Here is a 25789-nt window from a genome sequence, read left to right on the forward strand (position 1 = left end):
TGTACACTGATGTGACACCTGCGCCGAATCAAAAGTCATATATCAAATGTTTAGCCACACTGATTAAGCTATGTTGTATTTATTTTCCTGGTGGTAGTTATTTAAAATGATCTTCATGGACATATATAACACTGTCACATCCCTATTGAAATAAAATCGAAAGCAGTATTCATAAGGATCTTAGAATTGAAAGAACAAGTAAAGGGCTATGATCTATACGATTCATTTAACTGCAGTCAGCTCCTGTTCAGTTTCAATCCAATCTCCTATTATTTGAAATATGTTCCCACCACATACCATCTAGAATCTAAATTTAATTTCTCCAAGCCTTCTCAAAGAAGTAGCTCGCTGGCTCCTCATTTGGAAAAGTCTATAAATTGAGCTCCCACTACACCAGTACTCTGGCAAGTCAAAGCAACATGGGAAAATTTCTATAGTTCAGAGATTTATTTAAAATGCACTTTCATGGCTAAGATACAAGTTCTGAATTTTCAATGTTGGTTTTGTCCTGATTTCCTGAATTAATTCAGCCATTTCAGATTCGACATTACCTGCATACCTTATACAACTCCCCAATATAAAATCCCCATAGTTTCCAGGAATATACAAAATTCAGAAGGGGTATCTTTTTCCCAAAGCACTTTGTTGTTGAGAATAAAATACTAGCCTTATGAGACACGTGAATGCTTTAGTTTCTAGAAGTAACTTCGCATTACAATGGAAAATGCCTCAAGTCAGATTTCTCTTATGCCAGATCTCTCAGATGAGAGTAGTATTTCATAGCACAACTCTGTAGTAATTGTAAGCAATGTGATTCCAGATGAGTTTCAGAGTCTAATTGACAGCCTGAACTGAAGAGAGAACACAACAGGGTAAAAAATTTGCCCTTGCACAGAATCCTCTGGGCTACAACTGAATAAAACTCAAAAATGGGCATGAGAAAAACAACACTCAATTAACCTGCATCATTTGAAAGTATTGCAAGCAGTAAGTACTTTGTGTCACTTTCTCATTTACATGATAGTTGGCTGTACTCTCAGGAGGGATCAAATTCATGTGAGGCAAACACCAACTGAAGCTTATCTCCACTTCTAAAGCCAGCATGTTCAAGGGTAGGAACACTTTGGCTACCGAAGATCATTAAACTGATTGGAAAACAGTTATAGTGTATGAAGAACTCGAGTAATATTGCAACGGGTCCTCGGTTCTCTGATGGATTGATGGATGCCTCAAGGCAAACGGTTGAAAGAATATACTCTGTTTTCAAGGGTTGAGACTCTAGACAGACAATACAAAGGTTATGGGAGCAGATAGCAATGGAGATCAATGCCATAACTATGGGATCTTAGGAGCTGGAGGCAGTGTTTGGAGAAGTTCAATTACCTCAACCAAGTGGCTAAGGTCAATCAACTGCTCGTCAATTTCTACAGCCCACCAGCACCAACATCATATATAGCTCAATGCATCGTGCCCTCACCGTTGACAATTTTGTTTTAAGCAATACAGGCTCATATATAATTTAAATGCACTCCAGTTGAACTTCACACACTTACCACTGCTGCAATCCTTAGCCCCATATCTCTCAGCTTTCACTTACACCTAAATATTCAGCAATGAAAGCCATACCTAAACATGCTCACTCATATACTTCATGCTCTTTTGCAGGTTGAAGTGGTCCATTTTATAAGGTAGCAATACTGAAACAACAGTAGAAACCCTCATCTTCACCCAATGAAGTACACAGTGTTGTACAGTATTGAAATGGCCATCAGAGAGGCTCTACCACCAAATATGAGTTATTTTCCTGCCTTCTGCACGTTCTGCAACCCATTTCACTTTCACCCCTGAACCTAGTTTAGGGGTTGCCAGCCCATGTTGCTGATGCCCATGTCAAGACAGGTACAGCTTGAAGCTAGGTCCTAGGGTCCCAGAGCTGCAGGAGGATGACATACAATGCCATCTGCAGTCTCCTCAAGGGAACGTAAGAAGCCTTCCTGGCTTGCTGCCATGGGTTAGTATTGTGCCGAAACTCTAGGTGAGGCAAAGGGATCCACAAGACAGGCTCAAAGAAAGCACAAGGGTGAACAGTTGAATATTTCATGTAATACGATGGTGTTTTTGGATAAATTGAATACAGAGCAGTAGCTCTGTGATGTCTGTTACTTCAAGACTTTGGCAATTGCAAACAAATGGGAAGATGTAGGTGTGGAGCAACAGTGACCTGGCCACTTTTCATGGCAACTGCTCCATGTTAATGGACAGCCTATCTAGAAAGATCACGGGCTGGATGCCTCCTCCCATCATCATCATCATCTTCCTCCTTCTCCTCCCGAGGTGATTGCCAAAACTCTGGTGACAAGGGCTACACTCTCATGAAGGCCAAGTTGTGGAGGATGCAGAAGGTGGCCAAAAATTCAGAGATAAATTTCAGCTAGTATTGGAGGTATCTAGGGATGCCAAGAGGGGTCTAGGTGTAGCATTTTTGCTCTCCAAAAGTCTATTCTATTGACACAGTGTAGGAGGCTGAGGACAGAAAGATCAGAGTGGGATATGAGTAGAGGATTCAGATGAAAGGTAGCTGGAGTGAAGGAGCAACACTAGACTTGCAACTAGGCATTTTACAGCCTTCTGGGCTCAAGAACACTGAACTAAATCACTGCAGATCATAACTCCTGAGCCTATTATGTTTATTTTGGATAGCAGCTGTTGAAGATATTCTGCTTTTCTCATTTATACTTATTCTGGTCCCATCTTCTGTTTCTTTACTAATCCGTTTCCAACCCTCTTGCCTTGTATGATCATCCCTCTTGGGTACCACATAGAATAGTCCTTCCCTTTTGATCTTCCACCACCATTTCACACCCCATCACCCTGCCCTGCTTTTGTACTTGCTTAAAAAAACTGTCCTATCTCTAACTTTTCCAGCTCTGATGATAGGTTATCAATCTGAAACAATTAATTCTGTTCTTCTCTGCAGAGCTGTTGCTTGACATGCCGAGTACTTCGAGCATTTTGCTTTTATTTCAGTTTTCCAGCAAGTTTGCCACTGTTAAAATAAAAGAACACAGACATACTGTCATCAAGGTAGTCTTCTTCTTCATCTTCTTTCCTCAACCTTCGTTTAGTCTCATCATCATAAATGAAACTCAATATGTTTGCTGGGCTTTCACTCTCTGTGTGACACAGTTCATTCAGCCTGTTCCCAATAGCCTGTCATGAATCCAGAATCAAAGCTTCAGAAGAGCAATCAAAGTATTTACGTAAGAACTGCAAGCAGTAAAACTTTTACAGAAACCAATTTCCACTTGAGCAGTAACTGTGGTACACATTCAAATTATAAGCATTGTTGACCATTTATTTCACTGTTTTTCCTTTCCCTCTCTGTGCAGCTTCATGTTGAATATTACCCACACATGTAAAAGGTATAGTTGCTGTCGTTTCAGAGGACCATAGGGCTGCTCTCTCTGAGAGAGAGAGACAGCTGTCAGTGGTTCAATCTGAGGGTTTCCACATGTTGGGCTAGTTAGAGAAGGCAGGACCTTCACGGTGGATCCACATAGCAGGTTCCTATTCTCCAATAAGATACCAGGGAGAAACTGAGTGGAAGGAGGGAAAATTGAATGACACAATTCAACGTGAAGTGGAAAAAAATAAAATCTGGACAACCAGGAACTATGGGCATCAATCTCTGATTTTCCAATCATTCATTTTCATTCATAAAGTGTTAACTAATGAATTGATGTTATCATGTACTGCTAACTTGGACAGGATTGCAGTTTTAGTCAGGTATTTTATTGTCATGCCATCTTCGTCCTTGAGGTCTGAACAGAACAATTACAATCTGCTATTATGCTTATAAGGAACATGGAAAATTAGGTGCAGCAAGCTTTTTTATTAACTGGCACCTGTGGGACCAGGGGTGTGCCAGTTGATTAAATATTCTAGATAATCAAGAGGACCATGTAAATGCAGTAAATCCTGACCAAGCAAAGCTTCAAGACATCAATATCCCTCAAAAAATCCATGTAAAACACCAACATACCTGCTAAAATCAATGTAAAAACATACAGTAAATAATGGGAACATAATGCAGGGGATATACACATCTGCGTTATTCTTTATTTATAGCATAAATACTTGGACATCGTGGTAGATCGCAGTATTTGAGGTATACAAAGGTATGCCAATTTATCAAGAATGCCAGTTGATAAGTGCTGGTTAAAACAAAGTTTGCTGTAGTATCATAAAACCCCACCAGGAATGGTCATTCAGACAAAGCAACGTGTAGGATAACATAGAGTCATCCTAAAATGTTAATTGCGCGCTCTTCCATTTGGGAAAGTTTCTCTATTTAGTGTGGATTGACTTAGCTGGTAAAGGCTACTCTAGTGATTTCATGGAGAACAAAATGTTTTAAGATGTATTTGCACTGGCATTTTGAAAAATGGGATGACATTTCTGTATACAGTATGTGGGGTTTCATTTCCATCCAAAGCTTTGTAAGGGCATCCCTCTGGAAATTATTGAAGACAATATTATTCCATGAAAAAGAAATTTCTCCTTAAATTTGGTTTAAAAGAGATAGATTGCAATTGTATATCTTCAGTTACATCAAATGGTATAACATCCCTTTTATTTGACTGGGATTGAGATATAGATGTCTGCTTTTCCATTGCTTTTTGTAGTGGTCTTGCAATAAAAATTATGTATCACCCATCGCCCCTGTGTGAGCTGACCTTTACTGGGTGCCAATTAAGTAGCACCTTAATTTTAAAATTCTTACCCTTAGTTTGAAATCCTTTCTTGGCCTTACCACTGTAATCTCCTGCTCTGAACTCTCTGTGTTGTTCCAATTCCACATCTTTAAAGCTCCCAGTTTTAACTGTTGTGTCTTCAGTTACCAAGACCCTAAGGTTTGGAATTCAACTTTTGACATCTCCTTCTTGTTTTAAGATGTCTTGGATAAACCTCCATCTTTTTGACCAAGTTTTTGCTCATCTGTCTTAATAACTCCTTACGTAACGTTGTGTCGAATTTTGCTTTCCAACATTCTTGTGATTTGCCATGTATTGTCTTACTGCATAAGGACAATATATAAATGCAATGTGCTGTTGAAATGGAAAACTATTTCATTCAAGGCATAGGTTGATGAACAAAAGATATGCATGCATATTATTGTTAGTAGAGAAAGTTCTGGAATATCCTCCCAACTTGCCCATTTTAAAATGAGCCACTAACCTTGGAGCAGTTTCTCTGTGGAATTTTCCAGACCTGGACACTTCCCAGCTGTCCACGAGTTCAAGAAGACGGGAGCAAGGAGCATTAATGTGGAAACTATGCCCCTTTTTCACTAGTTCATGCTGTGTTCTGTGATTTAACGGCCTTCAAAACTTGGACAGCTGCTCAGGGAAGCACATCTATAAAGTAAGTTAAGGGTGTAGGGTGCCAGGATATTCCTTATATCTCCCTGTATTTCTTACCCAAAATTGTAAATCTCTGATCCCTTGTTTTGTATCAACAGCAGGATGAGGAGATGGGTTAGGGGAGATAGGATGGCAAATGAGTGTAAAGTAGCAGTTAGGTGAAGTGGGAGGGATGGTGGTGGTGTCAAGTCAAGTTGGGTAATGTTGGATCCATTGGGGTTTGAGTTGGAGAAGGAGAGGACAGCTTGGCGTTGGGGATTGGGGGCTTTTGCGGGGTGGGGAAGAGCGAGAGGGTGCAATGTCAGGTCCAGGTGAGCAGGGAGGTGTCAGGTTGAGGGTCAGAGGCCAGTCAGTTCCAGGAATGTCAAGGGTTGTGGTGGAGGGGGCGTGAAGGTGGCCTCAGATTCCAATGTTAGGGGATGTTTTAGGGTTTCCACAGCTAGGCAATTAGTATTGGATAGTTCAACTTTGTGGGCATTTCCTGCAGCATCAGCTCTATTAGGATTTCTGCATTGTTCCAATGTGCATCTCCAGACTACACTGCTACAATGACTATCTGCCTATTGGGTGATCTGGGCCTTAGAATATTGCTTTAGGAAGGGTGGGATAGTCCTTGAGAAACAGCACTTACCAGAAAAACTCTTGGTATGAGTGAAATCAATTACAAGGTTATGTTGGAGAAAGTGCTGTTCTCCCTGAAGCAAAAGAGAATGAGGGCAGATTGAATAGAAGAGTACAACATTATAGCAGGTTTAGTTAACGTGGGCAGGGAAAAGCTGCTGCGATTAGCTGTTGATACAAAACAAGGGATCAGAGATTTACAATTTTGGATAAGAATTACAGGGAGATACAAGGAAGAACTTATTTTATGCAGTGAGTGATAATAGCCTGGAACCTACTGTCTATGCAAGGAGCGGAAATGGAGATATTTGATGGTTTTGGAAGGAAATTGGACTGAGCTCAAGAGAAATGAACTTGCTGGGTATGGAGATAGATTAGGCAATAACATTAACAGGATCATTAAATTGAGCGATGGTATTGGCTCCAAATGGCCTCCTATACCACCATAATAACTTCTCATCCCTATTTCCATGTATTGCATGTTTATTTTCAGATAAATTAATTGTAACTCCAATCCTTCTGCCAGTGCAAATAATCTATGCTTACTCTGTTTCCCTTGCATTGGTTTGGCCCCCTCCCTTTATTCTAATATTAAGCTTTGCAGAGAATTCAAGAATAGTTGCTTGTAACTCAAACTCTCCCTTTCTGTGGTGTTTTTCTGTTAGATTTACATTGATTGTTCTCTAGGTATCATGTATCATTGTGATAAACGAGAGCTTAAAACTGTACACATTATTTGAGACATTTTTAAAGATATTACTAAAGTAGTACAGACATACACCCATTCATTTCTTTGATATTATTTATTACGCCAAATGTTCCTTTCTTACCTCACCCCACTGACAGAAGAGTTTTGCTGCTTTCCACTGTAATTTCTGATTACGCTTATTTCCAACCACTGGTGATCTTCCTCGGGATAAACCTTTTTTAGCGATATTTACATGGTGTCCTTTCATCCATTCTGGCCAGTTTCCTCGATTGCAACGATGTACAAACCGGGCACACTCCAGGAATAGTGCTGCCCTTGCTACCACTGGTGCTTCCTAGGTGGGAAGAAAATGTTTGAGCTTGATTTATTGTTGTCACATGTACCGAGATATAGCAAAAAGTGTTGTCTTGCATGCTAGCTGGTTGTGCAAAAATCTTTAAAAAGGTGTTCAATGAGAGATGTGCAAATCGAAGTCATCAATTAATTACATTCAACCCTTCAACTGAAATGCGAAGCAGATGTTAAAAAAATAGTTTGCCGCTGCTTGCCATGTCCTGTGGGTAAAAACAATGATGTTTTGAAAATATGGTTCACTTATTACATTTTCACTGGTACTTATAAAGAAATCTAGTGGTCAATATGACATTACAGTCAAGATATCTAACTTTTGGTCTGACATGTTCAGATTTTTAATGCATCAAATTGATCACAGTTGTAAAAGTTTTTGTGCAATCAAATTTCTTTCCCAAGCCAGTACGCAATAATAATTTTCACAATAAAATTTGGAACTGCAATACACCAAGTCATTTGGCAGCCAAAAGATGAGTCTGGCACTATGATCTAAATTTGTTTAAACTTCCAGAATAATTACCAAATAAAGAGTAACTGAATTATTTCCATTTTAAGGGATCTATAATAAAAAATTGCATTTTAAAAGGCCACTCAAATTATAATCAATATTCAAAATTTTTCACATCTAACATGAATTTATTTTCCAATTTATAGTTAAGGACATTCAACAGGCCATGTTGAGTACTTCTAAACCCTCTTCCTCAATGACCTAAATATCAAAATGTTGGTCATTTTGTCATCTACTTGCCAGTTTCAGAAGTGTAAGTGACTTACGAGCAGCAAGTTGCAAAGAAACATTGAAAGATTAAGTCAGTGCCTAAAACTGGAGGGGTGCCATGGTGTTCAACATGTATAACTGGGACGTCATCCAACTTGGATCTGAAAAACAAAGACCTGGAATATCTTTTTGATGAGAAACTAGGAATTGTGGAGGAGCAGAGGGTATTTTAGTGTTTGTGAAGCTTAACACCAAGTACCTGCCAGAATGAGGCGTCGCAGGTTCAGATGGTAGCTACCTCTAAGGACTTATAGAAACAGGTTCACTTACCTAGACATGAGAAAAAGAGACAATGCAGAAGGAGGCTACATTGGTTCAGAGAGTTTGTGTCCCAAGCTGTGTGTCCATCTGCATGAAGACCTGTAGCCAAAATCAATCCAAACACATTCACTGCCAGGAGTGCTAAACTCAGCATGGCCTTTCCCATTTTCATGATCAGTTTGAAGGGTCCACTGTCACTGTGTGACTGAGTGGGTGGTCAGAGTAGGTCCACTATGTCTCTAATGACATTGACATAACATCTCAGCCAGGGAGGGCAACAGGATTTGCCTCTGTAGTATGCTTTCCACAGCCGCTGGATGTGATTGACTGTACACACGTTGCAATAAGGACTGTCATGCAGAGTGGAGACCAGGCATAATCTTAAAGGGCATCAAAAAACGGCTGCCTAGCAACCATCATAAAAGATTCCTTCATGTCTGCGCCTGTACCCTGGTAAATGTCATGACTCATTTATTTGTCACGACTCAAGGCTGCAAATGAATGTTCACACAATCTCTCACACAGCTGCACAGATGGATACTCAGGCATAAAGGGTATTCTTTAAAGAAGTGGCTGCTCACAGCGCTGCAGCAGCTGAAAACAAAGGCTCAGAGAACATACAATGAAAGGCACCTTCATATTGATCTTGCTTTGAGCAGGCCGAGGCCACTGGCCTTGACCTTTCAGTGGGGGTCTGCAGTGTGGACTGTGTAGGGTACACTGCATGCTACATAGCTTTATGCTCAAAGGACTCTGACACTGAGCCAGAAGAGTGTGAGGAAGAGGTGGTTTGGGTTGTAGGAAGAAGGTGACACAAGAACACAGGCAGGGCCTCAGAGACAAAGCACACGATGTAGACGCCAAGGCGCTTATGATTCCCTGCAGGATGCCATCACACTCTGTGTATCTAACATCACTTGACAAGACACCTGTCTTGGAAGAGCGTGAGCATTGACCTGGAAGGGGATGGAAGGGGTTTGAGATATCGAAGTCACAACATTATATCCACTTGATTGCCTGTGACACATAACCAAAGTTTACTAGACACTGTGCTCAGTTTCTGGTAAGAAAATGACAACATCTTACCAACTAATGCCTTCAATCATCTTATATCTATTATGTAATCAATTATTTTTTAGATTTGTCTTCATTTTATTCATGTGTAATCCAGTTCTGTATAATACCTAATGTATTGCAACACCACTGTGGCACAATTTATTGTTCTAGCCAGCATGGTGTCCTCCAGTGTTGAACATTGCCATGCAGTTGACTTGTTGCCTTGGAGAAGGTGGAGGCAGGCTGTTCACTGATCTGACTACACCGTCTGTGAGGATTGTGTTAATTGTGAACAATTGCAGCACCTTTACCTCTGCCATGACACCTGCTCTTGCTTGGTCCCAGGTATTGAATTGTGTTCCTAGGCAAAGGACTGAGGAATCAAAGTAATATGAAATTCTCTCAAAGGAATATGAAATATTCCCTGGTAAATGTCTCTGTCTCGGGCTTGCTGCAGCACTCTAGAGAAGCGAAGTTTAAGCTGGAAGAACAGCACCTCATTTTCCACTTGGGAACTCTGTAGCCTTCTGGACTTAACATTGAATTCAACAATTTTAGGCCTTGAGCACCTTTCTCCATGCTCTGTTCCGCCCCAACTACCCCCCCACCCCTGCCCCCCTCCGCCTCCTGACACCAGACCTTATCATCACATGGGCTGCTACTGCAAAAACCCATTGTCAACCACTAATAGTCCCCATTAGCAGCTAACGATTTCCCCCAGACTGACCTTTAACCAATCCTTTGTCTGTCCGACTGTTCTTCTCTCTTTCTTTGGGCTCGATCTCCACCCATCGTTTACTACTGCACTCTTCCCCCACCCTGTCTTCTGCATAAAAAACATCCTTTCCCTAGCTACCATCAGTTCTGAAGATGGGTCACTCGACCTGAAATGTTAACTCTGCTTTCTGTCCCCACATGCTGCCAGACCTGCTGACCTTTTCCAGCAATTTCGGTTTTGGCTTCAGATTTCAAGCATCCGCAGTTCTTTTGGTTTTTTTGTTGTGTCTGAAATCCCTTCAAAATGCCTGGATCCTTCACTCTCCTGTGCAAATTGCTCAGCCCTTCGGATGCTGTCCTGATGGCTGGGTCAGGTGTATTGCACAGACACAGCTAAGACCCCCGACAACCACCAAGCTACCAGAAATTGTACCCAAAGCAAACAAGGTGCAACCCCTCTAAAGTTGCAGTTGCGTTTCTGATAAGTAAAACTTTAAGGGGGAAATGTCCTTAAGCAAATCAGGTCTTCCCCTGACAACCAATGTAAAAATCTGTAGTTAGCTTCTTTCACATATTTCCCATCGGAAAAATAAACATTATACAATACAAATTGAAATACTGCACATGACTACATTAACTAATGCAGTTACTTTTAAAATGTAATCAGTTTAAACATGTAAACAAAATCAGCTAACTCTTTCTACATACCTCCTGCTTGCTGTCTCTAGCACAGGCCATGTTAACCCTCTCTCTCTCTTGCCAACCCTCTTTCATCTGTTACTTCATTGCCCGACTCTCCCATTTGCCAGTTTTTTGCCGAACTGTCTAGCTCACCAATTCATTACTGGACTACCTTACTTACCACTTCCCTGCTTGAATATTTTGCTCGCTGTTTCCTCTCATTGCAATGAATGAGGGCTCAGGAGCAGAGCAGCAAGTTGGGAGAAGTGAGCAACAGCAGCTGCAAATGATAGAGTCACGTAGGGGCAAGACAAGTGGAAGAGTCAGGGAGGGAAGCAGAGAATGGAAGACAAACAGAGAATAGGAGGGTCAGAGTCTGTAAGCAAGGCTTAGGGAGCGGGAAACAGGCTGGGTCAGTGTGAGAGGCTGATCCAATATAGCACAAGTTATATCACATATAGTTTGTCAGTTCTGTCACAAAACATTAAAGTGTAAGTTGTGACGCTATTAAACTTGTGACACTAAAGCTGAATAAGCTGATCTAAAATGGGAACTTAGTTGATTACATAAATATTTCGCAAAAAATAAATCACACCATTTAATTTTTGTACAAAACTCCAATGAGACTCAAGTTCAATTCCAAAATGTAAGTGATTTAGAAGCTTTGGAAAAATTGCCAAGCAGGACTGCAAGGGGGACTGTCTACGGGAAGTTCCATTCAAAGCTGACCACCATAGAGTCATATAGTGCAGAAAAGGCCCTTCAGCCCATCGAGTCTACACCAACATAACCGCCACCATCCTGAGTTAGAACTATATCATTCTTTCACTGTCACTAAGTCAAAAGCATGATACTCCCTTCCTAACAGTAATGTTGGTCTCTACATGCCAAGGATTGCAACGTTCAAAAGTGCAGTTCGACCACCACTTTCTTCAGGGTAATTATCTGTAGGCAATAGATTCTGGCCTAGCTAGAGGCACCCAAATCCCATGAATGAATATATTAAAAAAATGGTTATTCAGAAAGGGTTAAATGGCTAGTTCTTTTCTTATTGTAATTGTGTAGACTTCTGAGTGATTTGATAGAGGGTAGAGGATTTTTAAAGTCTCATTGTGTTTCTTGTATTTCCTGAAGAAGTCATTTCAAATTGAAAACTGGGGAAAAATTAGATCAGTGCTTAGATAACCAGTGGAATGGTTACATCAGATGAAGATCAAAGATCTAAATTTGTGATCTCAATGACCCACATTGAATTTCATCTACCACCGTTTTAGTCATTCATTTAATTCATCAATGTTCCTTTGCAATGTTCTGTGGCAAACCATAAAGTTTATTGTGTTATCTAAATCAGTAGGATCAGCAGGCTTAGATGTCAATCTCTCTGGTCTTTCTTCCAAATTATTTATAAATATTTTGAAAATTTAGTGGCTCTCATTTAGGTGCTTGGAGAACATAACCAGTCACATCCTGAAAAATTAAGCATATGTCCACTGGTTCTGTCTCCTACACTCCTATCTAAATCAATAGGTTACCTCCAGTAATATGCAGACACTTTTGTTAAGGCTCCTACATAAATTTTTTGTGAATGCTTTTTGTATGTCCATATAAATAAGTTGCATAAACACCACCTTCTCTCCTATGTTAGTTACCACCTAAAATCCAATTAAATTAGATTTTGCCAAATTTTACAAATCCATGCTGAATTGAGAAGACCACATTTTACAAACATACATGTCAATTTGGTCAAAATAGTCTCCTGGACTAATTTTAATTGTTTAAATGGATTGGAGCAGACTTCCCCATAATTTTGTTTCCCTGATTGGCCACATGATTTTTTTTCCCCCCATTTCTTTGCCTCTCCAAGGGAATGATGGGACTGGTGTTGGGCAGGTGGACATGTATGCTGGTCAGAATGGATGTCTAATCGTGAAGCTCCAGGCACTGCTGTTCTGTAGGGCAGGCTTGTTCATCCAATGATCTTTTATTGTTTGTAAGAACTCTACTGCTTACAAGTTATAATGAGATTATAAAGTGAAATTATAAAAACAAAATACACCCACAGTTATGATTTTGTAAACAGTTAACAATGTTGTACAGAAACTACAGGACATAAAAAAAGATCATTTGACCTGACAGATCTTCATTGATGTTTATGCTCTGTACAAGCCTTGTCCTGCCCTACCAGTGTATTCTTTAATTCCTTTCTTCCTCACGTATTTAACTTCGTCCTAAATGCAGCGTTGTTAAACCCTCAGCTGCATTTTATGCTGGTTAGTTCTTCACTCCCGTTTGACATTTAAAAGTGAAAGTTTAAAAACTTCTAGAAATAACTTGCATTACCACATTCCCTAATACAGAAACTGGTGGACAAATGACAAAGCTTTTCTTTTACCAGGTCAAGAGCTGCAGCTAGGATCGAAGCATCAGGAATTGTACCAGGTTCACAGCAATTTAAAAGGAACTGGAACCGTTTCATGCCCTGTCTGATCGCTCCAAGATTCACAATATTTTTGTTTTTACTTCCTTCTTGACTGGCTGCAAGGTGTTCTTCAAAGCTACGACAGCCTGCAAAAGTATAAAAAAAGTATCAAATTTCATAATTAAAACATAACTGTGTCTTTATTTAAAGATAGTAGGAACTGCAGATGCTGGAGAATCTGAGATAACAAGGTGTAGAGCCGGATGAACACAGCACGCCAAGCAGCATCAGAGGGGCAGGAAAGCTGACGTTTCTTCTATCCACCTCCCCCTCTCTCCCTATTTATTTCAGAATCCCCTTCCCCTCCCCCATTTCTGAAGAAGGCTCTAGGCCCGAAACGTCAGCTTTCCTGCTCCTCTGATGTTGCTTGGCCTGCTGTGTTCATCCAGATCTACACCTTGTTATCTCTGTGTCTTTATTTACAATGGTAAAGCTAAAAAGAAGTTAAATTTAATCAGACCGAAGTGCTTATATGGAAATTTGGCAATTCCTAATGTGGAGGTGCCAGAGTTGGACTGGGGTGGACAAAATCAGAAGTCACATGACACTGGGTTATAGTCCAACACGTTTATTTGAAATCATAAGCTTTTGAAGCACTGCTCCTTTGCCAGGTGAAGTGGAGGGAAGCATACAGGCACAGAGTTTATAAATGGAGAGATCATTGCAAGATAATTCTAAGTCATTTAGAGTGTCAAAAGATAGTACAAATGGCTGACAGGCTGAATAACAAGTCTTTGCACGTGATCAAAAATGTCAAATGGTGCGTGTAAAGTGTCAACAGCGGAATAGCAAGTGAAGGGATGACCTGTGATCTGATTAATTGAGGCAGAGAGATAATTACAAAAAGTCAAAAATAAGATGGCGCTAAAGACAAACCAAATGGCTGGAATAACATGATCGGTATAAGAGTCACATGACGAGGGTCTAACCAAAGTAACAAGTAATCCAAAAGTGGACAAACTAATTAAGGTAGAGAGACCATAACAAGTTATCGAGGTGATGGTGTCAAAACAGAACAGTAAGGAAGTTTTTACAAACACAGAACAGTACAGTGGGGTTACATGTAACGCGACAGGTCTATCAGTTTCTGCTTGGTGATTCTGTGTTGTTGTGCATCTCGAAGGATGCTTACCTGAAGATCAGGGGCTGAATGTCCTTGACCGCTAAAGTGTTCCCCAACTGGGAGGGAAAACTCCTGCCTGGCCATTGTTGCGTGGTGTCTGTTCATCCATTGTCATAGTGTCTGCATGGTCTTGCTGATATACCATGCCTTGGGGCATCATTTCCTGCAGCGTATGAGGGGTCTACATCGGCCAAGTCACAAGTACCTACACCATGTACATGGTGGGTGGTGTTCCCACGTGTGATGGTAGTATTCAATGGCCAGGCAGGAGTAGTCCCTCCCAGTTGGGCAACACTGCAGCGGTCAAAGATCTTAAGTCTCCAATCTTTGGGTAAGTATCCTCCATGGCAACCTTCAAGATATACAACAACGCAGAATTGCTGAGCAGAAACTGATAGCCAAATTCTGTACACATGAAGATGGCCTCAACCGTGGTGTTGGGTTCATGTCACGCTACATGTGACCCCACTATATTGTTCTGTGTTTGTAAAATCATCCTTTCTGTTCTGTTTTGACACCATCGCCTCGACAACTTATTATGACCTCTCTACCCTAATTAGTTTGTACAGTTTTGGATTACTTGTTACTTTGGTTAGACCCTCGTCATGTGACTCTTCTATCTATCATGTTATTCCAGCCATTTGGTTTGTCTCCAGCACCATCTTATTTTTCATTTTTTGTAATTATCTCTCTGCCTCAATTAATTGGATTATAGATCATCCCTTCGCTTGCTATTCAGCTGTTGACACTTTACACACACCGTTTGACACTTTTGATCACTTGCAAAGACCCGTCGATACTCTACTCGCACCATTTGTACTATCTTTTGACACATTTAATGCCCTAGAATTATCTTGCAATGATCTCTCCACCTATAAATTCTGTGCCTGTACGCTACCCTCCACTTCACCTGATGAACGGGCAGCGCTTCAAAAGCTTATGATTTCAAATAAATCTGTGGAACTATAACATGGTGTCGTGTGACTTCTGACTTTGGCAATTCTTAGACCAATAACAGACATGGGACTATATTACACTGCTATCAGAGTAGTAATTTGACAAATTTTTTGCTGACTCATCATAACATACAATTTCAATCAATTAATCTGCAACGGAACCAATAACATCAGGGGATGTGACGATAGCATGCGGCAATACTGTGGCTTTAAGAGGTGCATTTTGCCATGATTGTTTTTGTGAAAGAAGGTTGAGATAGAGGTCTGAGTGGGCTGTTCCAGGTCAACAAAGTAAACAGCTTGTGAGGTCTTGGGGTTTTTTAAAATGTTGTAACAATAGAAGCAGCATGAAGGAATGGGGTCAAGCTCCCACAGAACCAAGGTTTTAGTTTAACTTGCAGTAGCTGTTGGGATTTGGAAGCTGCTATACAACTCTCTCTGCTGCAGGAAAAGAAGTTAAGTTTTCTCTCTCTATCTCACTCACACACCCACACACATACACACATATACACACGCAAGGTTTTTTCTTGATGTTCTTTCCTCCTGGACCAGAGAATTGCATGAGGGACAATCTATTTTACTGAATTTGCCTTTGCCAAGGGTGTGTTTATTGGATGTTACTATATTGGAACAATGGCTGTTTAGTAGTCAAGTAATCTATTATTCTGCTAAGTTTTCCAAAAGAGTTAAAGTTAGACCAATTCTTCCTTCTTTTGTTTGTATTTTAAGAATAAAGTGTGTTTTGCTTCAAACCTGGTAGTTCGACCAATCAAATTCCATTAGAACACAATGCCTTACAGTTGCCTTCAAAAATATGAAAATGTTGGAGTCTAGGCTATGTTCTTAATATATTTTGAGGTGATTTGGTCTGGTCCATTACAAGCATGACAATATGGCTTTGAGGTAGATGATCTGTCATAATCTAAACAGCAGGATAGCCTTAAGTGGTTGAATGGCAGACTCTCTACTCCTATGTTCTTATGCCTGCATCAGTAGCAATGAGTGCTGGGTAATCTACATCATAATCCCTCTGCCCATTTTTGGACCCCGTCCAATTTTGTGGTCTTTAATTCTTCTGTGAAATTGAACATTCCCTGTGGATTCTTGGAGGAATGTTGTTCAGTGGTTTTTGATTACCAATGTATACAAACATCTACTTGACCTTCCTCATCTCTTATAAAAATGTGTTGAAAAACACGAAGTTCCACTTACATTGGTAAACTTTTTATGGTGCCATGTGCGGGTGTAGCTGTATGCCACAAGACCATTAACGCTACTCTTAATGATAGAATTATTACATATGTTTTCTCCAATGGAATTAGAATCATGCCATCTGAAATAACTGCACAGAGGCCAGTATCCCATTACCAAGTCACCCTTTATTTACATGTGCACAGTGTACTGGCTGTGGCCACCCAACTCAGAGTCAGTCCCCTGAATGGAGGAGATTCTAAATCCCCTGTTTATATCTGTCAGCCAGGGCTCCTGATTGGCGAAGATTGACAACCCCAATCAAGGATCTTGTAGTGAACAAAATCCAATCACTAACCTGATCCGACAATGTTTAACAAGTAAAATCTAATCAGGAATACTTTTACTCTAGCCATTTTAATATAATTGATTATGGACTAATTAATATTATTTAATTTGCAATTTCAAAGTTTTGGAGACTCGCTGGAATTACTTTTACTTACAGAACCAAGTCATTACTACTATCCATACAAAAATGCCCTTCCTCAAGACATTCCCTTAATCGCTTCCCCAAAGCCTCAAGTCTATGCCCCTGGTCCTTGCGACATCAGCTAATGCGAAAAAGAAATAAATAGAGTAATTACAGGCTTGCACTGAACCTCAATGGGGAGATTTTTGGAAAAAATTCTGAGGGATAGCATAAATCTTCACTTAGAAAGACACAGTTTAATCAAAGACAATTAGGTTGGATTTGTTCAGGGACAGTTGTGCTGACTAAGATAATTAAACCTTTTCAGGAGGTAACAATGAGGGCAATACATTGAATATAGTCTATATGGATTTTGGCAAGGCTTTTGATAAAGCCCCACAAGGCAAAGTAGGCAGTAAGTAAAATACCATGGGACCCATGACAGAGTGACAAGTTGAATTCAAAATTAGCTGACGAGGAGAAAACAGATTTTAATGGTCAAGAGATACTTTTCTGACTGGAATTGGGGTTCAACCAGGCTCGGAAGTGGGTACGTTGCTTTTTGTGGTACATATCAATGATTTGGACTTGAATATAAATGGTATAACTAAAAGGTTAGTAGAGAATTGGGGCGGTACAGTGGCTCAGTGGTTAGCACTGCTGCCTCACAGTGCGAGGGACTCTGGTTTGATTCCACTTTTGGCGACTGTCTGTGTGAAGTTTACACATTCTCTTCAAGTGTTCCGGTCTCCTCCCATGGTCCAAAGATGTGCTGGTTGGGTGGATTGACCATTCTAAATTGCCCATAGTATCCAGGGATGTACAAACTGTGTAGATTGAGTCATGTGAAATGTGGGGTTATGGGGATAGGGTGGGATGCTCTTTGGAGAGTTGGGTTGAACTTGATGGGCCAAATGGCCTGCTTCCACACGGTAGGGATTCTATGAGAATTATGTGGATGATAATGAAGGAGGAAGCTAAACTCTACAGGAAGTTATCAATGGACTAGTCAGTTGTGTGAAACAATAGCAAATGGATTTCTATCTGGGCAAGTACGAGGAAATGCACCTGGCGAACGCTAACGGAGGAAAATAACATATAATAAATGATGGCGGACTGAGAATTGTAGAGGAACAGAGAAGCAGTGGGGTGGAAATCCACTAATTCCTGAAGGGGGATGGATAGCTAAGTAAGGTGAACACTTGTCCTTATTAGCTGAGGTGCAAGGCCTAAGAGTGGGAGGATATTCTGGAACTCCATAAAACAAGCGTTAGGTCATATCTGGAGCAACACGTATCGTGAACACATTTTAGGAAAGATACGATTGCAGTCAAGAGGATAGTGTGGAGATTTGTGAAGGTGTTATCTAGTTTGAAGAATTTTAGTTAATAGGAAAGATTTGATAGTTAGGGCTGCTTTCTAACTAGTGTAAAAAGGGTTATGAAAGTTCTAGATAGAATGAATTGGAAGATCCTAGTCCATAATTGAAGGGTCTCCTTCTCAGCTTAACATTTTAATGATTTATATGGAGAATTGGTAACAGGCAATAAGTGCTGGTATCACCATCAATGAATGAAAGCAAAAGCTTCAATGTAAAGGAGCAGTTGGCTATTTTCACCTGGTCTGAAAAACAGCCGTTCACTACCACTGTCTATAGTCTGCTCCTTAGCTCATCATTAATCCATGGTGTCATTGTAGTCTTGTGGCTTCCATGTTACTGATGCATCTATGTTATCGTACTTTGTCAAAAGCCTGTTGAGAGTCTATGTATACATGAACTGCATTATACACATCAACTCTCCTTAGGTTTTGCATAAAGGACTTTGATCAGGCTACTCAAGTGCAATTTTCCATTATAAATTCATGCTCTCTTTCATTTATTTACCCATACATTCAGAAACACCAAATGATTTTGTCTCAAAGTTTTTTTACCACGAACATTTCCAAACTTCCAGTGGTCTACCATCACCTCTATATCCAAGAAGGATTACAATATGGTGGCTACAGACACTGCAATTTCCAACCTCACTAAGCCAGCCTTGCATCTGATCTGCACTGAGTGTTCCCACTTTGTGGATTACCAATCTCTTAGACACAAATAATGTACCTAAATCCCATTGGGAATGACATCGATGTGGTGAAAGAAATGCAAAGTGAAGTGAACTTTTAGTTTGTCTGTTTAATATCTGCTGGAATTCCATGTTGGTATGAAAATGCTGATATGAAGACACTCATGTCCCATGTAAATTGGCATTCTAACTTGCCTCTGGAATAACGTAATATGCTATATTTTCGTGCATGGCACAGACTGGAGAGAATTGTTAGTTATTGCAGTAGAATGGTCAATATAAAATCATTACACATCATATGTGATAATTTACAGACCTGAATCATGGTTATACTTGATGTACCATTCACAATTAATAACAAAGACCTACAGTAGCAAAATGGTTAAAGATTGGTCTATATGATCTGAGTTTTTTGTTTGAAAAATCAATTTGTTACCCAGTTATTAAACACACTCTTTAACTCCTACATACCAGTTGCAATTTGTGAGAATGCCAAAAGAAATGGCAACTGACTCATAATCTTATGCACCATGCTGCTTATGCTGGTGATTTGCTCCTACTCTGTTCATATACATTTCCAGAAAGCTTAATTTCCAAGCAAATATAATAGCCCTCCCTATGAAGGTAACTTTGTAGATGACATGCAAGTCACTACTAATGATTGGTCAGTGCTAAGATGAAAACGGAAAGCAAGAAAGCCTGAAGCAAAACATATCTTAATTACGATATTAACGTTAATGACACTGGATTGAACATTAGTTATCTGATCTTTTTTCTTTATTCATTCACAGAATGAAGGCGTTGCTGGCTAAGCCAGCATTTATTGTCCATCCCTAATTGCCCAGAGGGCAGTTAACAGTCAACTACATTGCTGTGGGTCACATGTAGGCCAGACCAGGCAGTTCCCTTTAGTGAACCAGATGGGGTTTTCCCGATAATTGGCAGTGGGTTCATGTTCATCATTAGACTCTTAATTCCAGATATTTATTGAATTCAAATTCCAGTATCTGCCATGGCGGGATTCAAACCCAGGTCCTCAGAATATTATCTGGCTCTCTGGGTTAACAGTTCAGTGATAGTACTACTAAGCCATCGCCTCTGCAATGATTACAAGTTATAACCAAGGAGGAAGAGATAAAGGTCTCTAAATTATTTTTTAAAAAGCCAATATAAACCAAAAACTGAATTACACAAACAAGGCCAAACACAATTTATGGATCAGGTGCTATGGTAAATACCATCTTTTTCTTCAGCGTGATGAAGCTTAGATGGATTCCTTCGACCAGAGCGCCATTTACCAAGACGCTTGAAGAAGTTCTCCTCTTCATCTCGCCCATCCTCCAGGCCCTCAGCTTCTGAGAGCTTAACTGCACTGTTAAACTTAACCTGGAACAATTACATTATAAAGTAATTAATACGCATTTGTTTTCTTAGAGAACTTTATAAACCGACAGGAGTTAATTTTTTTTCAACATCCTGTGCTCATATGACTTTACTCTCCATCAGATAAATACGTGCAAGTCCCATTCTCATGACACCTATAGAAACAAATTATATTTTGGAATGGCATATTAAAGATATAATTAAATATTTAAAGCAGGATACATTGAAAGAACTCTCGAAAGCTTAGGACGCTCTTAAGCATTTCAGATCCAATTAAGCTTTTTTGGAGTATCATCAATTGTTGTAGCATAGAAAAGTGTTTACATGTAGCAAGTTACTAAAATTAGCAACGCTACAATGATTGGATATTCTATTGTTTGAGACAGAAATATTGGAACAACTCTCCCGGACTTTTCCAAATAGAATTTTTATATCCACCCAAGAGAGAAAACAGGGTGTCAGTTTAACAACTCTTCTACATAGACACTCCTCTGAAAATGCAGTACTCCCTCTGTACTATCTAGTTTATATGTTCAAATCTCTGGAATGGAAAATGAATCAAATATTCTGACTTAGAGATCAAAACGATGCCAGAGTGAAAGCCAACATTTGATATTGAAATAAAAGTGTCAATAATTATAAAGATGGTATTAATGGAACAGAAATGTGAGTGGCAAGACTTCTGCTCAACATTTATGCACATGCATTTTTAACTCAACTTCCAATTCTGACAATTTCTGTCGTTAGAGATTTCCATTCATAATCTGGCTGGTGTCTAGGATCTAGATATTGCAGTTATTTAAATGTCCGCATTGTGTTTTGAAGTGGGGATTTATCAGAGTCTTTCCGTGCACGTTGTTCTCTGATTCAGCAACTCTCATTGTAACTCTGCTCCAGAGCATGGTGTCCATCCAGAGCTTTTGCAAAGTGGAAGCCTCAAAGCCAGAAACCAATCATTTAGAGTTATTTCATTCATCCATATCTAGGGTCGAGAGTGCATTTCTTGTGGATGTTGGCAGATATCCAGAGCAGGAACCTATGATAATCTGTTCCTCTCCAAAGCCCAAACATTTGATGTCAAATATAGAATACCTATTACTGAGTTGTTGGACTGACTTAGCAGAAGCCAAGAATTGGATAGGGACGTTCCTAACCAGTATGTCTCAGCATACAATGTACTGCCTAGGAGTCAAGGAGGTAGTTAAACTCAAACCATTTTGATTTGCATTCAACATGAACAAAGGGAATAAAAGTTTAAAACAATTGCTTTAGTTTTTTTTAAAAATAGCTTTCTGTGATAATATGGCAAATTTGAGAAAGATGCCATAAATAACTAATGTAATTATACTCCATGTACAGTATAGGCAATGCATAGCGAGTGTAGCATTTGGTTGCATTTTGCATCAGAGATTCTTTAATTGTCAAACCTCTCACAATGCCCAGTTTAGTCAACCATAACTGTTGCATTGAGTCATATCTACCAAGGGCTCAGTTACAAAATTCTAGAATGACCACATCTCTTAAGAGTTCAGAAAACAAGTTAAAAGGACCCTGATCGCACGGATATCTTCTTCTTTGTTGGACTATTAAATCCTGGTTACACCATTAGTTCTGCTATTAATATGCACAATTTAACAAGGTCATAAATCACAGCAAGTGAAAAAGGTTCCTAACTGGAAAAGATCAGGACAACTCCATTATGACAAGGCTATCCCTCTGATGACATGATAACATCACAAAACACTATGAATGTGTTTCAATGAATTTCAATTTATCTTAAGCTGACACCCCATGTTTAAAAGCAATACCATTGAATTTAAATTTACTCATTACTTTTGTAATGCTGCAACAATAAATTGAAAAACATCTTTTTTATGTATGCATTCCAAAGCCATCAGTCAACTTGGATATTTCAATGAAAGCAAACTGCAAGAACATCCTGTTGTTTTATGATCGTATTAAATTAACTTCTAAGAATCCACGGGAAATATTTAAGATGTCGGTTGATCTGAATTACAAATGTAGTATTGCTAGATGAGCAATAATTGATTATAGGGCACTTTGGGACGCTCTACGTATGTGGTAAAGTACTATAGAAAGGCAAACTCTTCGTCTCCCTGGCATGCATTGGACATAAAAACTAACTAAAGCAACACTGGTTTCATTAGAAGTAAATTAAAAAAAAATAAAAAGTCTGCACCTTTGAACTCTGCCGTATAAATGAAAGTCTGTCTACAGAGCTTATGTCCAGGAGGTCTTCAACACCATCAGTTAACCCTGACAGCGAAGAACGTTTCAACCAGTTTCCTATAATGACAAGTAGTACTCACAATAAAAGCAAAATACTGTGCACGCTGGAAATCTGTAATAATAAAGAAAACAGCAAGTGCTAGAGAAACGTAGCAGCTCTGGTAGCATCTGTGGAGACAGAAACAGAATTAACACTTCTCCAGTTGGTGTTATATCAGACCCAAATGTTAATTCTTTATTTTTCCACAGATGCTGCCAGAACTGAGGAGTTTCTCTAGCATTTTCTCTTTATTTCATTATTCACAATGATAATTTCTAAACTTTGTGCCATTGAGACTTTTCCTTTAACCTTAAGACCCAGACAATATCATAAATTTGAATCCTCGACAGGTGAACTCTCAAGAATTATTCATTAAATCTCCCCTATTTAAATTTCCAGCTTTGTTAGCTGCTGCCACTCTTTTAGATGGGGCAGCAGATGGTCACAAAAATTTCTCAACAGAAGCCATCTTTAGTGTTCTATGCATGCTGGAATCTGAAATAATAAAAGAAAACAAAATGCTAGAGAAGCTCAGTAGTCAACAACCAGTGGCCTGGTGCGGGAATGGGGGCAGCAGACCAGTGTGGAGCATGGTGGCAGCCAGCAGTCAGACCATGTGGAGACCCCCAGGACTGGTTTGCTGCAGAGAGCCCTTGGAGAGAGATTGTGATGTTTGTCTTTTTAACTGTGCTTCTGGTTTTTCTGATCTATGCTATGTGTATAGCTGCAATGTAACTTTCTTTGCATTTCTCTACTGTGTAACTAAGGATTGTACTCTGTACCCAAGATGGCACCGTGTGATGGTAACATTGTTACACTGTAACTGAAGAAGCTGTACCTAGGTACCTTAGTACCTCAGATGGCACTGATAGTGGCAACCTATAAACTTTTCACTGTACTTATGCAAGTACGTGACAATAAAGCTAATGCTGTACTACGCTATTCTGTTCTATAGTTACCCTAAGCAAGATGGAGTATTAATACCATCATTGGACTAGTAAATCAGAAGAATAGACAAATACTCTGGGGATATGGGCTCAAATCCCACCACGACACCTAGGGGAACTTAAACTGAATTAACAAATATGCAGTTATAAAGCTTGTCTCAGAAACGGCGAACATGACAACCATTATCAATTTTTGTAAAGATGCTTTTCATAGAGAGATATCCATCAGGTGTTTGACCTACATTTGTCTTGACTGAAAGCAAAAGTGACATCAACACAGAGTAAATAGTATATTAGCAGGCAGTGAGAAAGTTGTTTTGTTCACCTTAAGCAAAGGTAAGAATTCCAGCTACTCCTTTTTTAAGGAGGACACTAAAAATTTAATTAATTTTCTACTTGGCATAAATTTAGGGTAAAACTATTTTGGCTAAAGGTATGACAAGGGACCTCAGTCCTGTGCATCACATGGCCTGCAGCATTTCTTAGATGCTTCTGATAGTCTGGAAGACCACTTCACCAAGAAATGCCACCGGTTGACCAGCTTCAGTGCCAGGTTTTGGACGCTGAATGTTGGCTTTTGGTATAGCAGTGCATCCGCAAGGCTGAGAATTATGTGAATAACATAATTTTAGGTGCATGTGGTTTACAGCGCACAGCTTACGGAAGTCCAGTCAGAGAAAGAATGGGTGGTGACCACAAGGAAAAGGGTGGCAGACAAGCAGGAAGAATTGAGGAGCAGAATATTTTCTAAATGAGGAAAAATTTCAGAAATCTGAGGCATAAAGGAATTAGATTCAGCATTCTCTGAAGGTTAAGATGCAGGTTCAGTTGGTAGTTGGGAAGGCAAATGCTATGTTAGCATTCATTTCAAGGGGGCTGGAATACAAGAGCAGAAGAGATGTATTGCTTGGCTATATAAGGCTCTGGTCAGACTGCATTTGGCATATTGTGAGCAGTATTGAGCCCTTCATTAAAGGAAGGATATGGTGGTCTTTGAGGGGCCCAGAGGCAGTTTACAAGGATGGTCCTGGGAATGAAGTTCTGTCATATGAGGAGTGGTTGAGGACTCTCAGTCTGTACTCGATGGAATTTAGAAGGATGAGGAGGAATTACATTGAAACTTGCAGAATACTGAGAGGCCTGGATAGAGTGGATGTGGGAAAGATGTTTCCACCAGTAGAAGAGACTCGGACCTGAGGTTTTTTTTTCTTTATTCATTCACAGGATGAGTGCATCGCTGGCTAGGCAGCATTTATTGCCCATCGCTAATTGCCCAGAGGGCAGTTAAGAGTCAACCACATTGCTGTGGGTCTGGAGTCACATGTAGGCCAGACCAGGTAAGAATGGCAGTTTCCTTCCCTAAAGGACATTAATGAACGAGATGGGTTTTTCCGACAATAGACAATGGATTCATGGTCATCATTAGATTCTTAATTCCAGATATTTATTGAATTCCACCATCTGCCATGGTGGGATTCAAACCAGGGTCCTGAGAACATTATCTGGGTCTCTGGATTAACAGTCCAGCAATAATACCACTAGGCAATCGCCTCCCCTATTACAGCCTCAGAGTGAAGAGACGACCCTTTAGAACTGAGATGAGGAGAAATTTCTTCAGCCAGAAGGTAGTTAATCTGTGGAAATTATAGCTGCAGAAGGCTGTTGAGGCCAAGTCATTGAGTGTGTTTAAGATAGAGATAGGTAGATTCTAGACGTGGAGGCACTGGCGTTGGACTGAGATGGACAAGGTCAAAAATCACACAACACCAAGTTATAGCTTTCAGTCTCACTCCTTCAGGTGTCAGTGAGAGAGGTGGCATCACACATAGAATTTATAAGCAAATGATCAAAGGGGCATAGAACTGATGTGGTGTCGAACAAACCTAAGATGGCTGTTAAATCTTTAATCAGTTAGAAAGGATTAATCTGCAAACTCCTAAATTTCTTTCAAGTCACTGCCCTGAGATAACTAAAAGTTTTATCAGTTCCCTCAGTATACCAGAGGTGGCATCCCAGGTCAGACAATCCATTTTAGGCATGAGGCCTTGGTTAGAATCTGTTTACGTTTTAACTAGGAGTCAGACTGGTTTTATTGCCAAAGTAGGAATTTCTAAAAGACCGCATTGACTGTCTACAAATTGTGTGCTTTTTGAACAAAATAGAATGTATCTGCAAATACAAATATGCAAATGAAAATTCACCCCATAGATTTATATATATATATATATATATATATATATATATGTGTGTGTGTGTGTGTGTGTGGGGTAGATAGATAGATTGAG

At 39.8% G+C, this 25789-nt stretch overlaps 1 protein-coding gene across 1 annotated transcript in view; it reads right to left on the reverse strand.

The window, feature by feature from the left end:
• Positions 1–25789, reverse strand: part of LOC109912343 (unc-80 homolog, NALCN channel complex subunit) — a 244990-nt gene that overhangs the window by 133613 nt on the left and 85588 nt on the right. The window contains exons 20-24 of the mRNA XM_048599053.1: positions 22468–22574; positions 20183–20270; positions 12990–13162; positions 6875–7087; positions 3075–3210 (exon numbers count right to left, since the gene is read on the reverse strand). Coding sequence (XP_048455010.1) covers positions 3075–3210; positions 6875–7087; positions 12990–13162; positions 20183–20270; positions 22468–22574 — 717 coding nt within the window. The remainder of the gene's footprint in view (positions 1–3074; positions 3211–6874; positions 7088–12989; positions 13163–20182; positions 20271–22467; positions 22575–25789) is intronic.

The sequence above is a fragment of the Rhincodon typus genome, chromosome 7 (assembly GCF_021869965.1).
Source record: "Rhincodon typus isolate 14 chromosome 7, sRhiTyp1.1, whole genome shotgun sequence".
NCBI lineage: Eukaryota > Metazoa > Chordata > Chondrichthyes > Orectolobiformes > Rhincodontidae > Rhincodon > Rhincodon typus.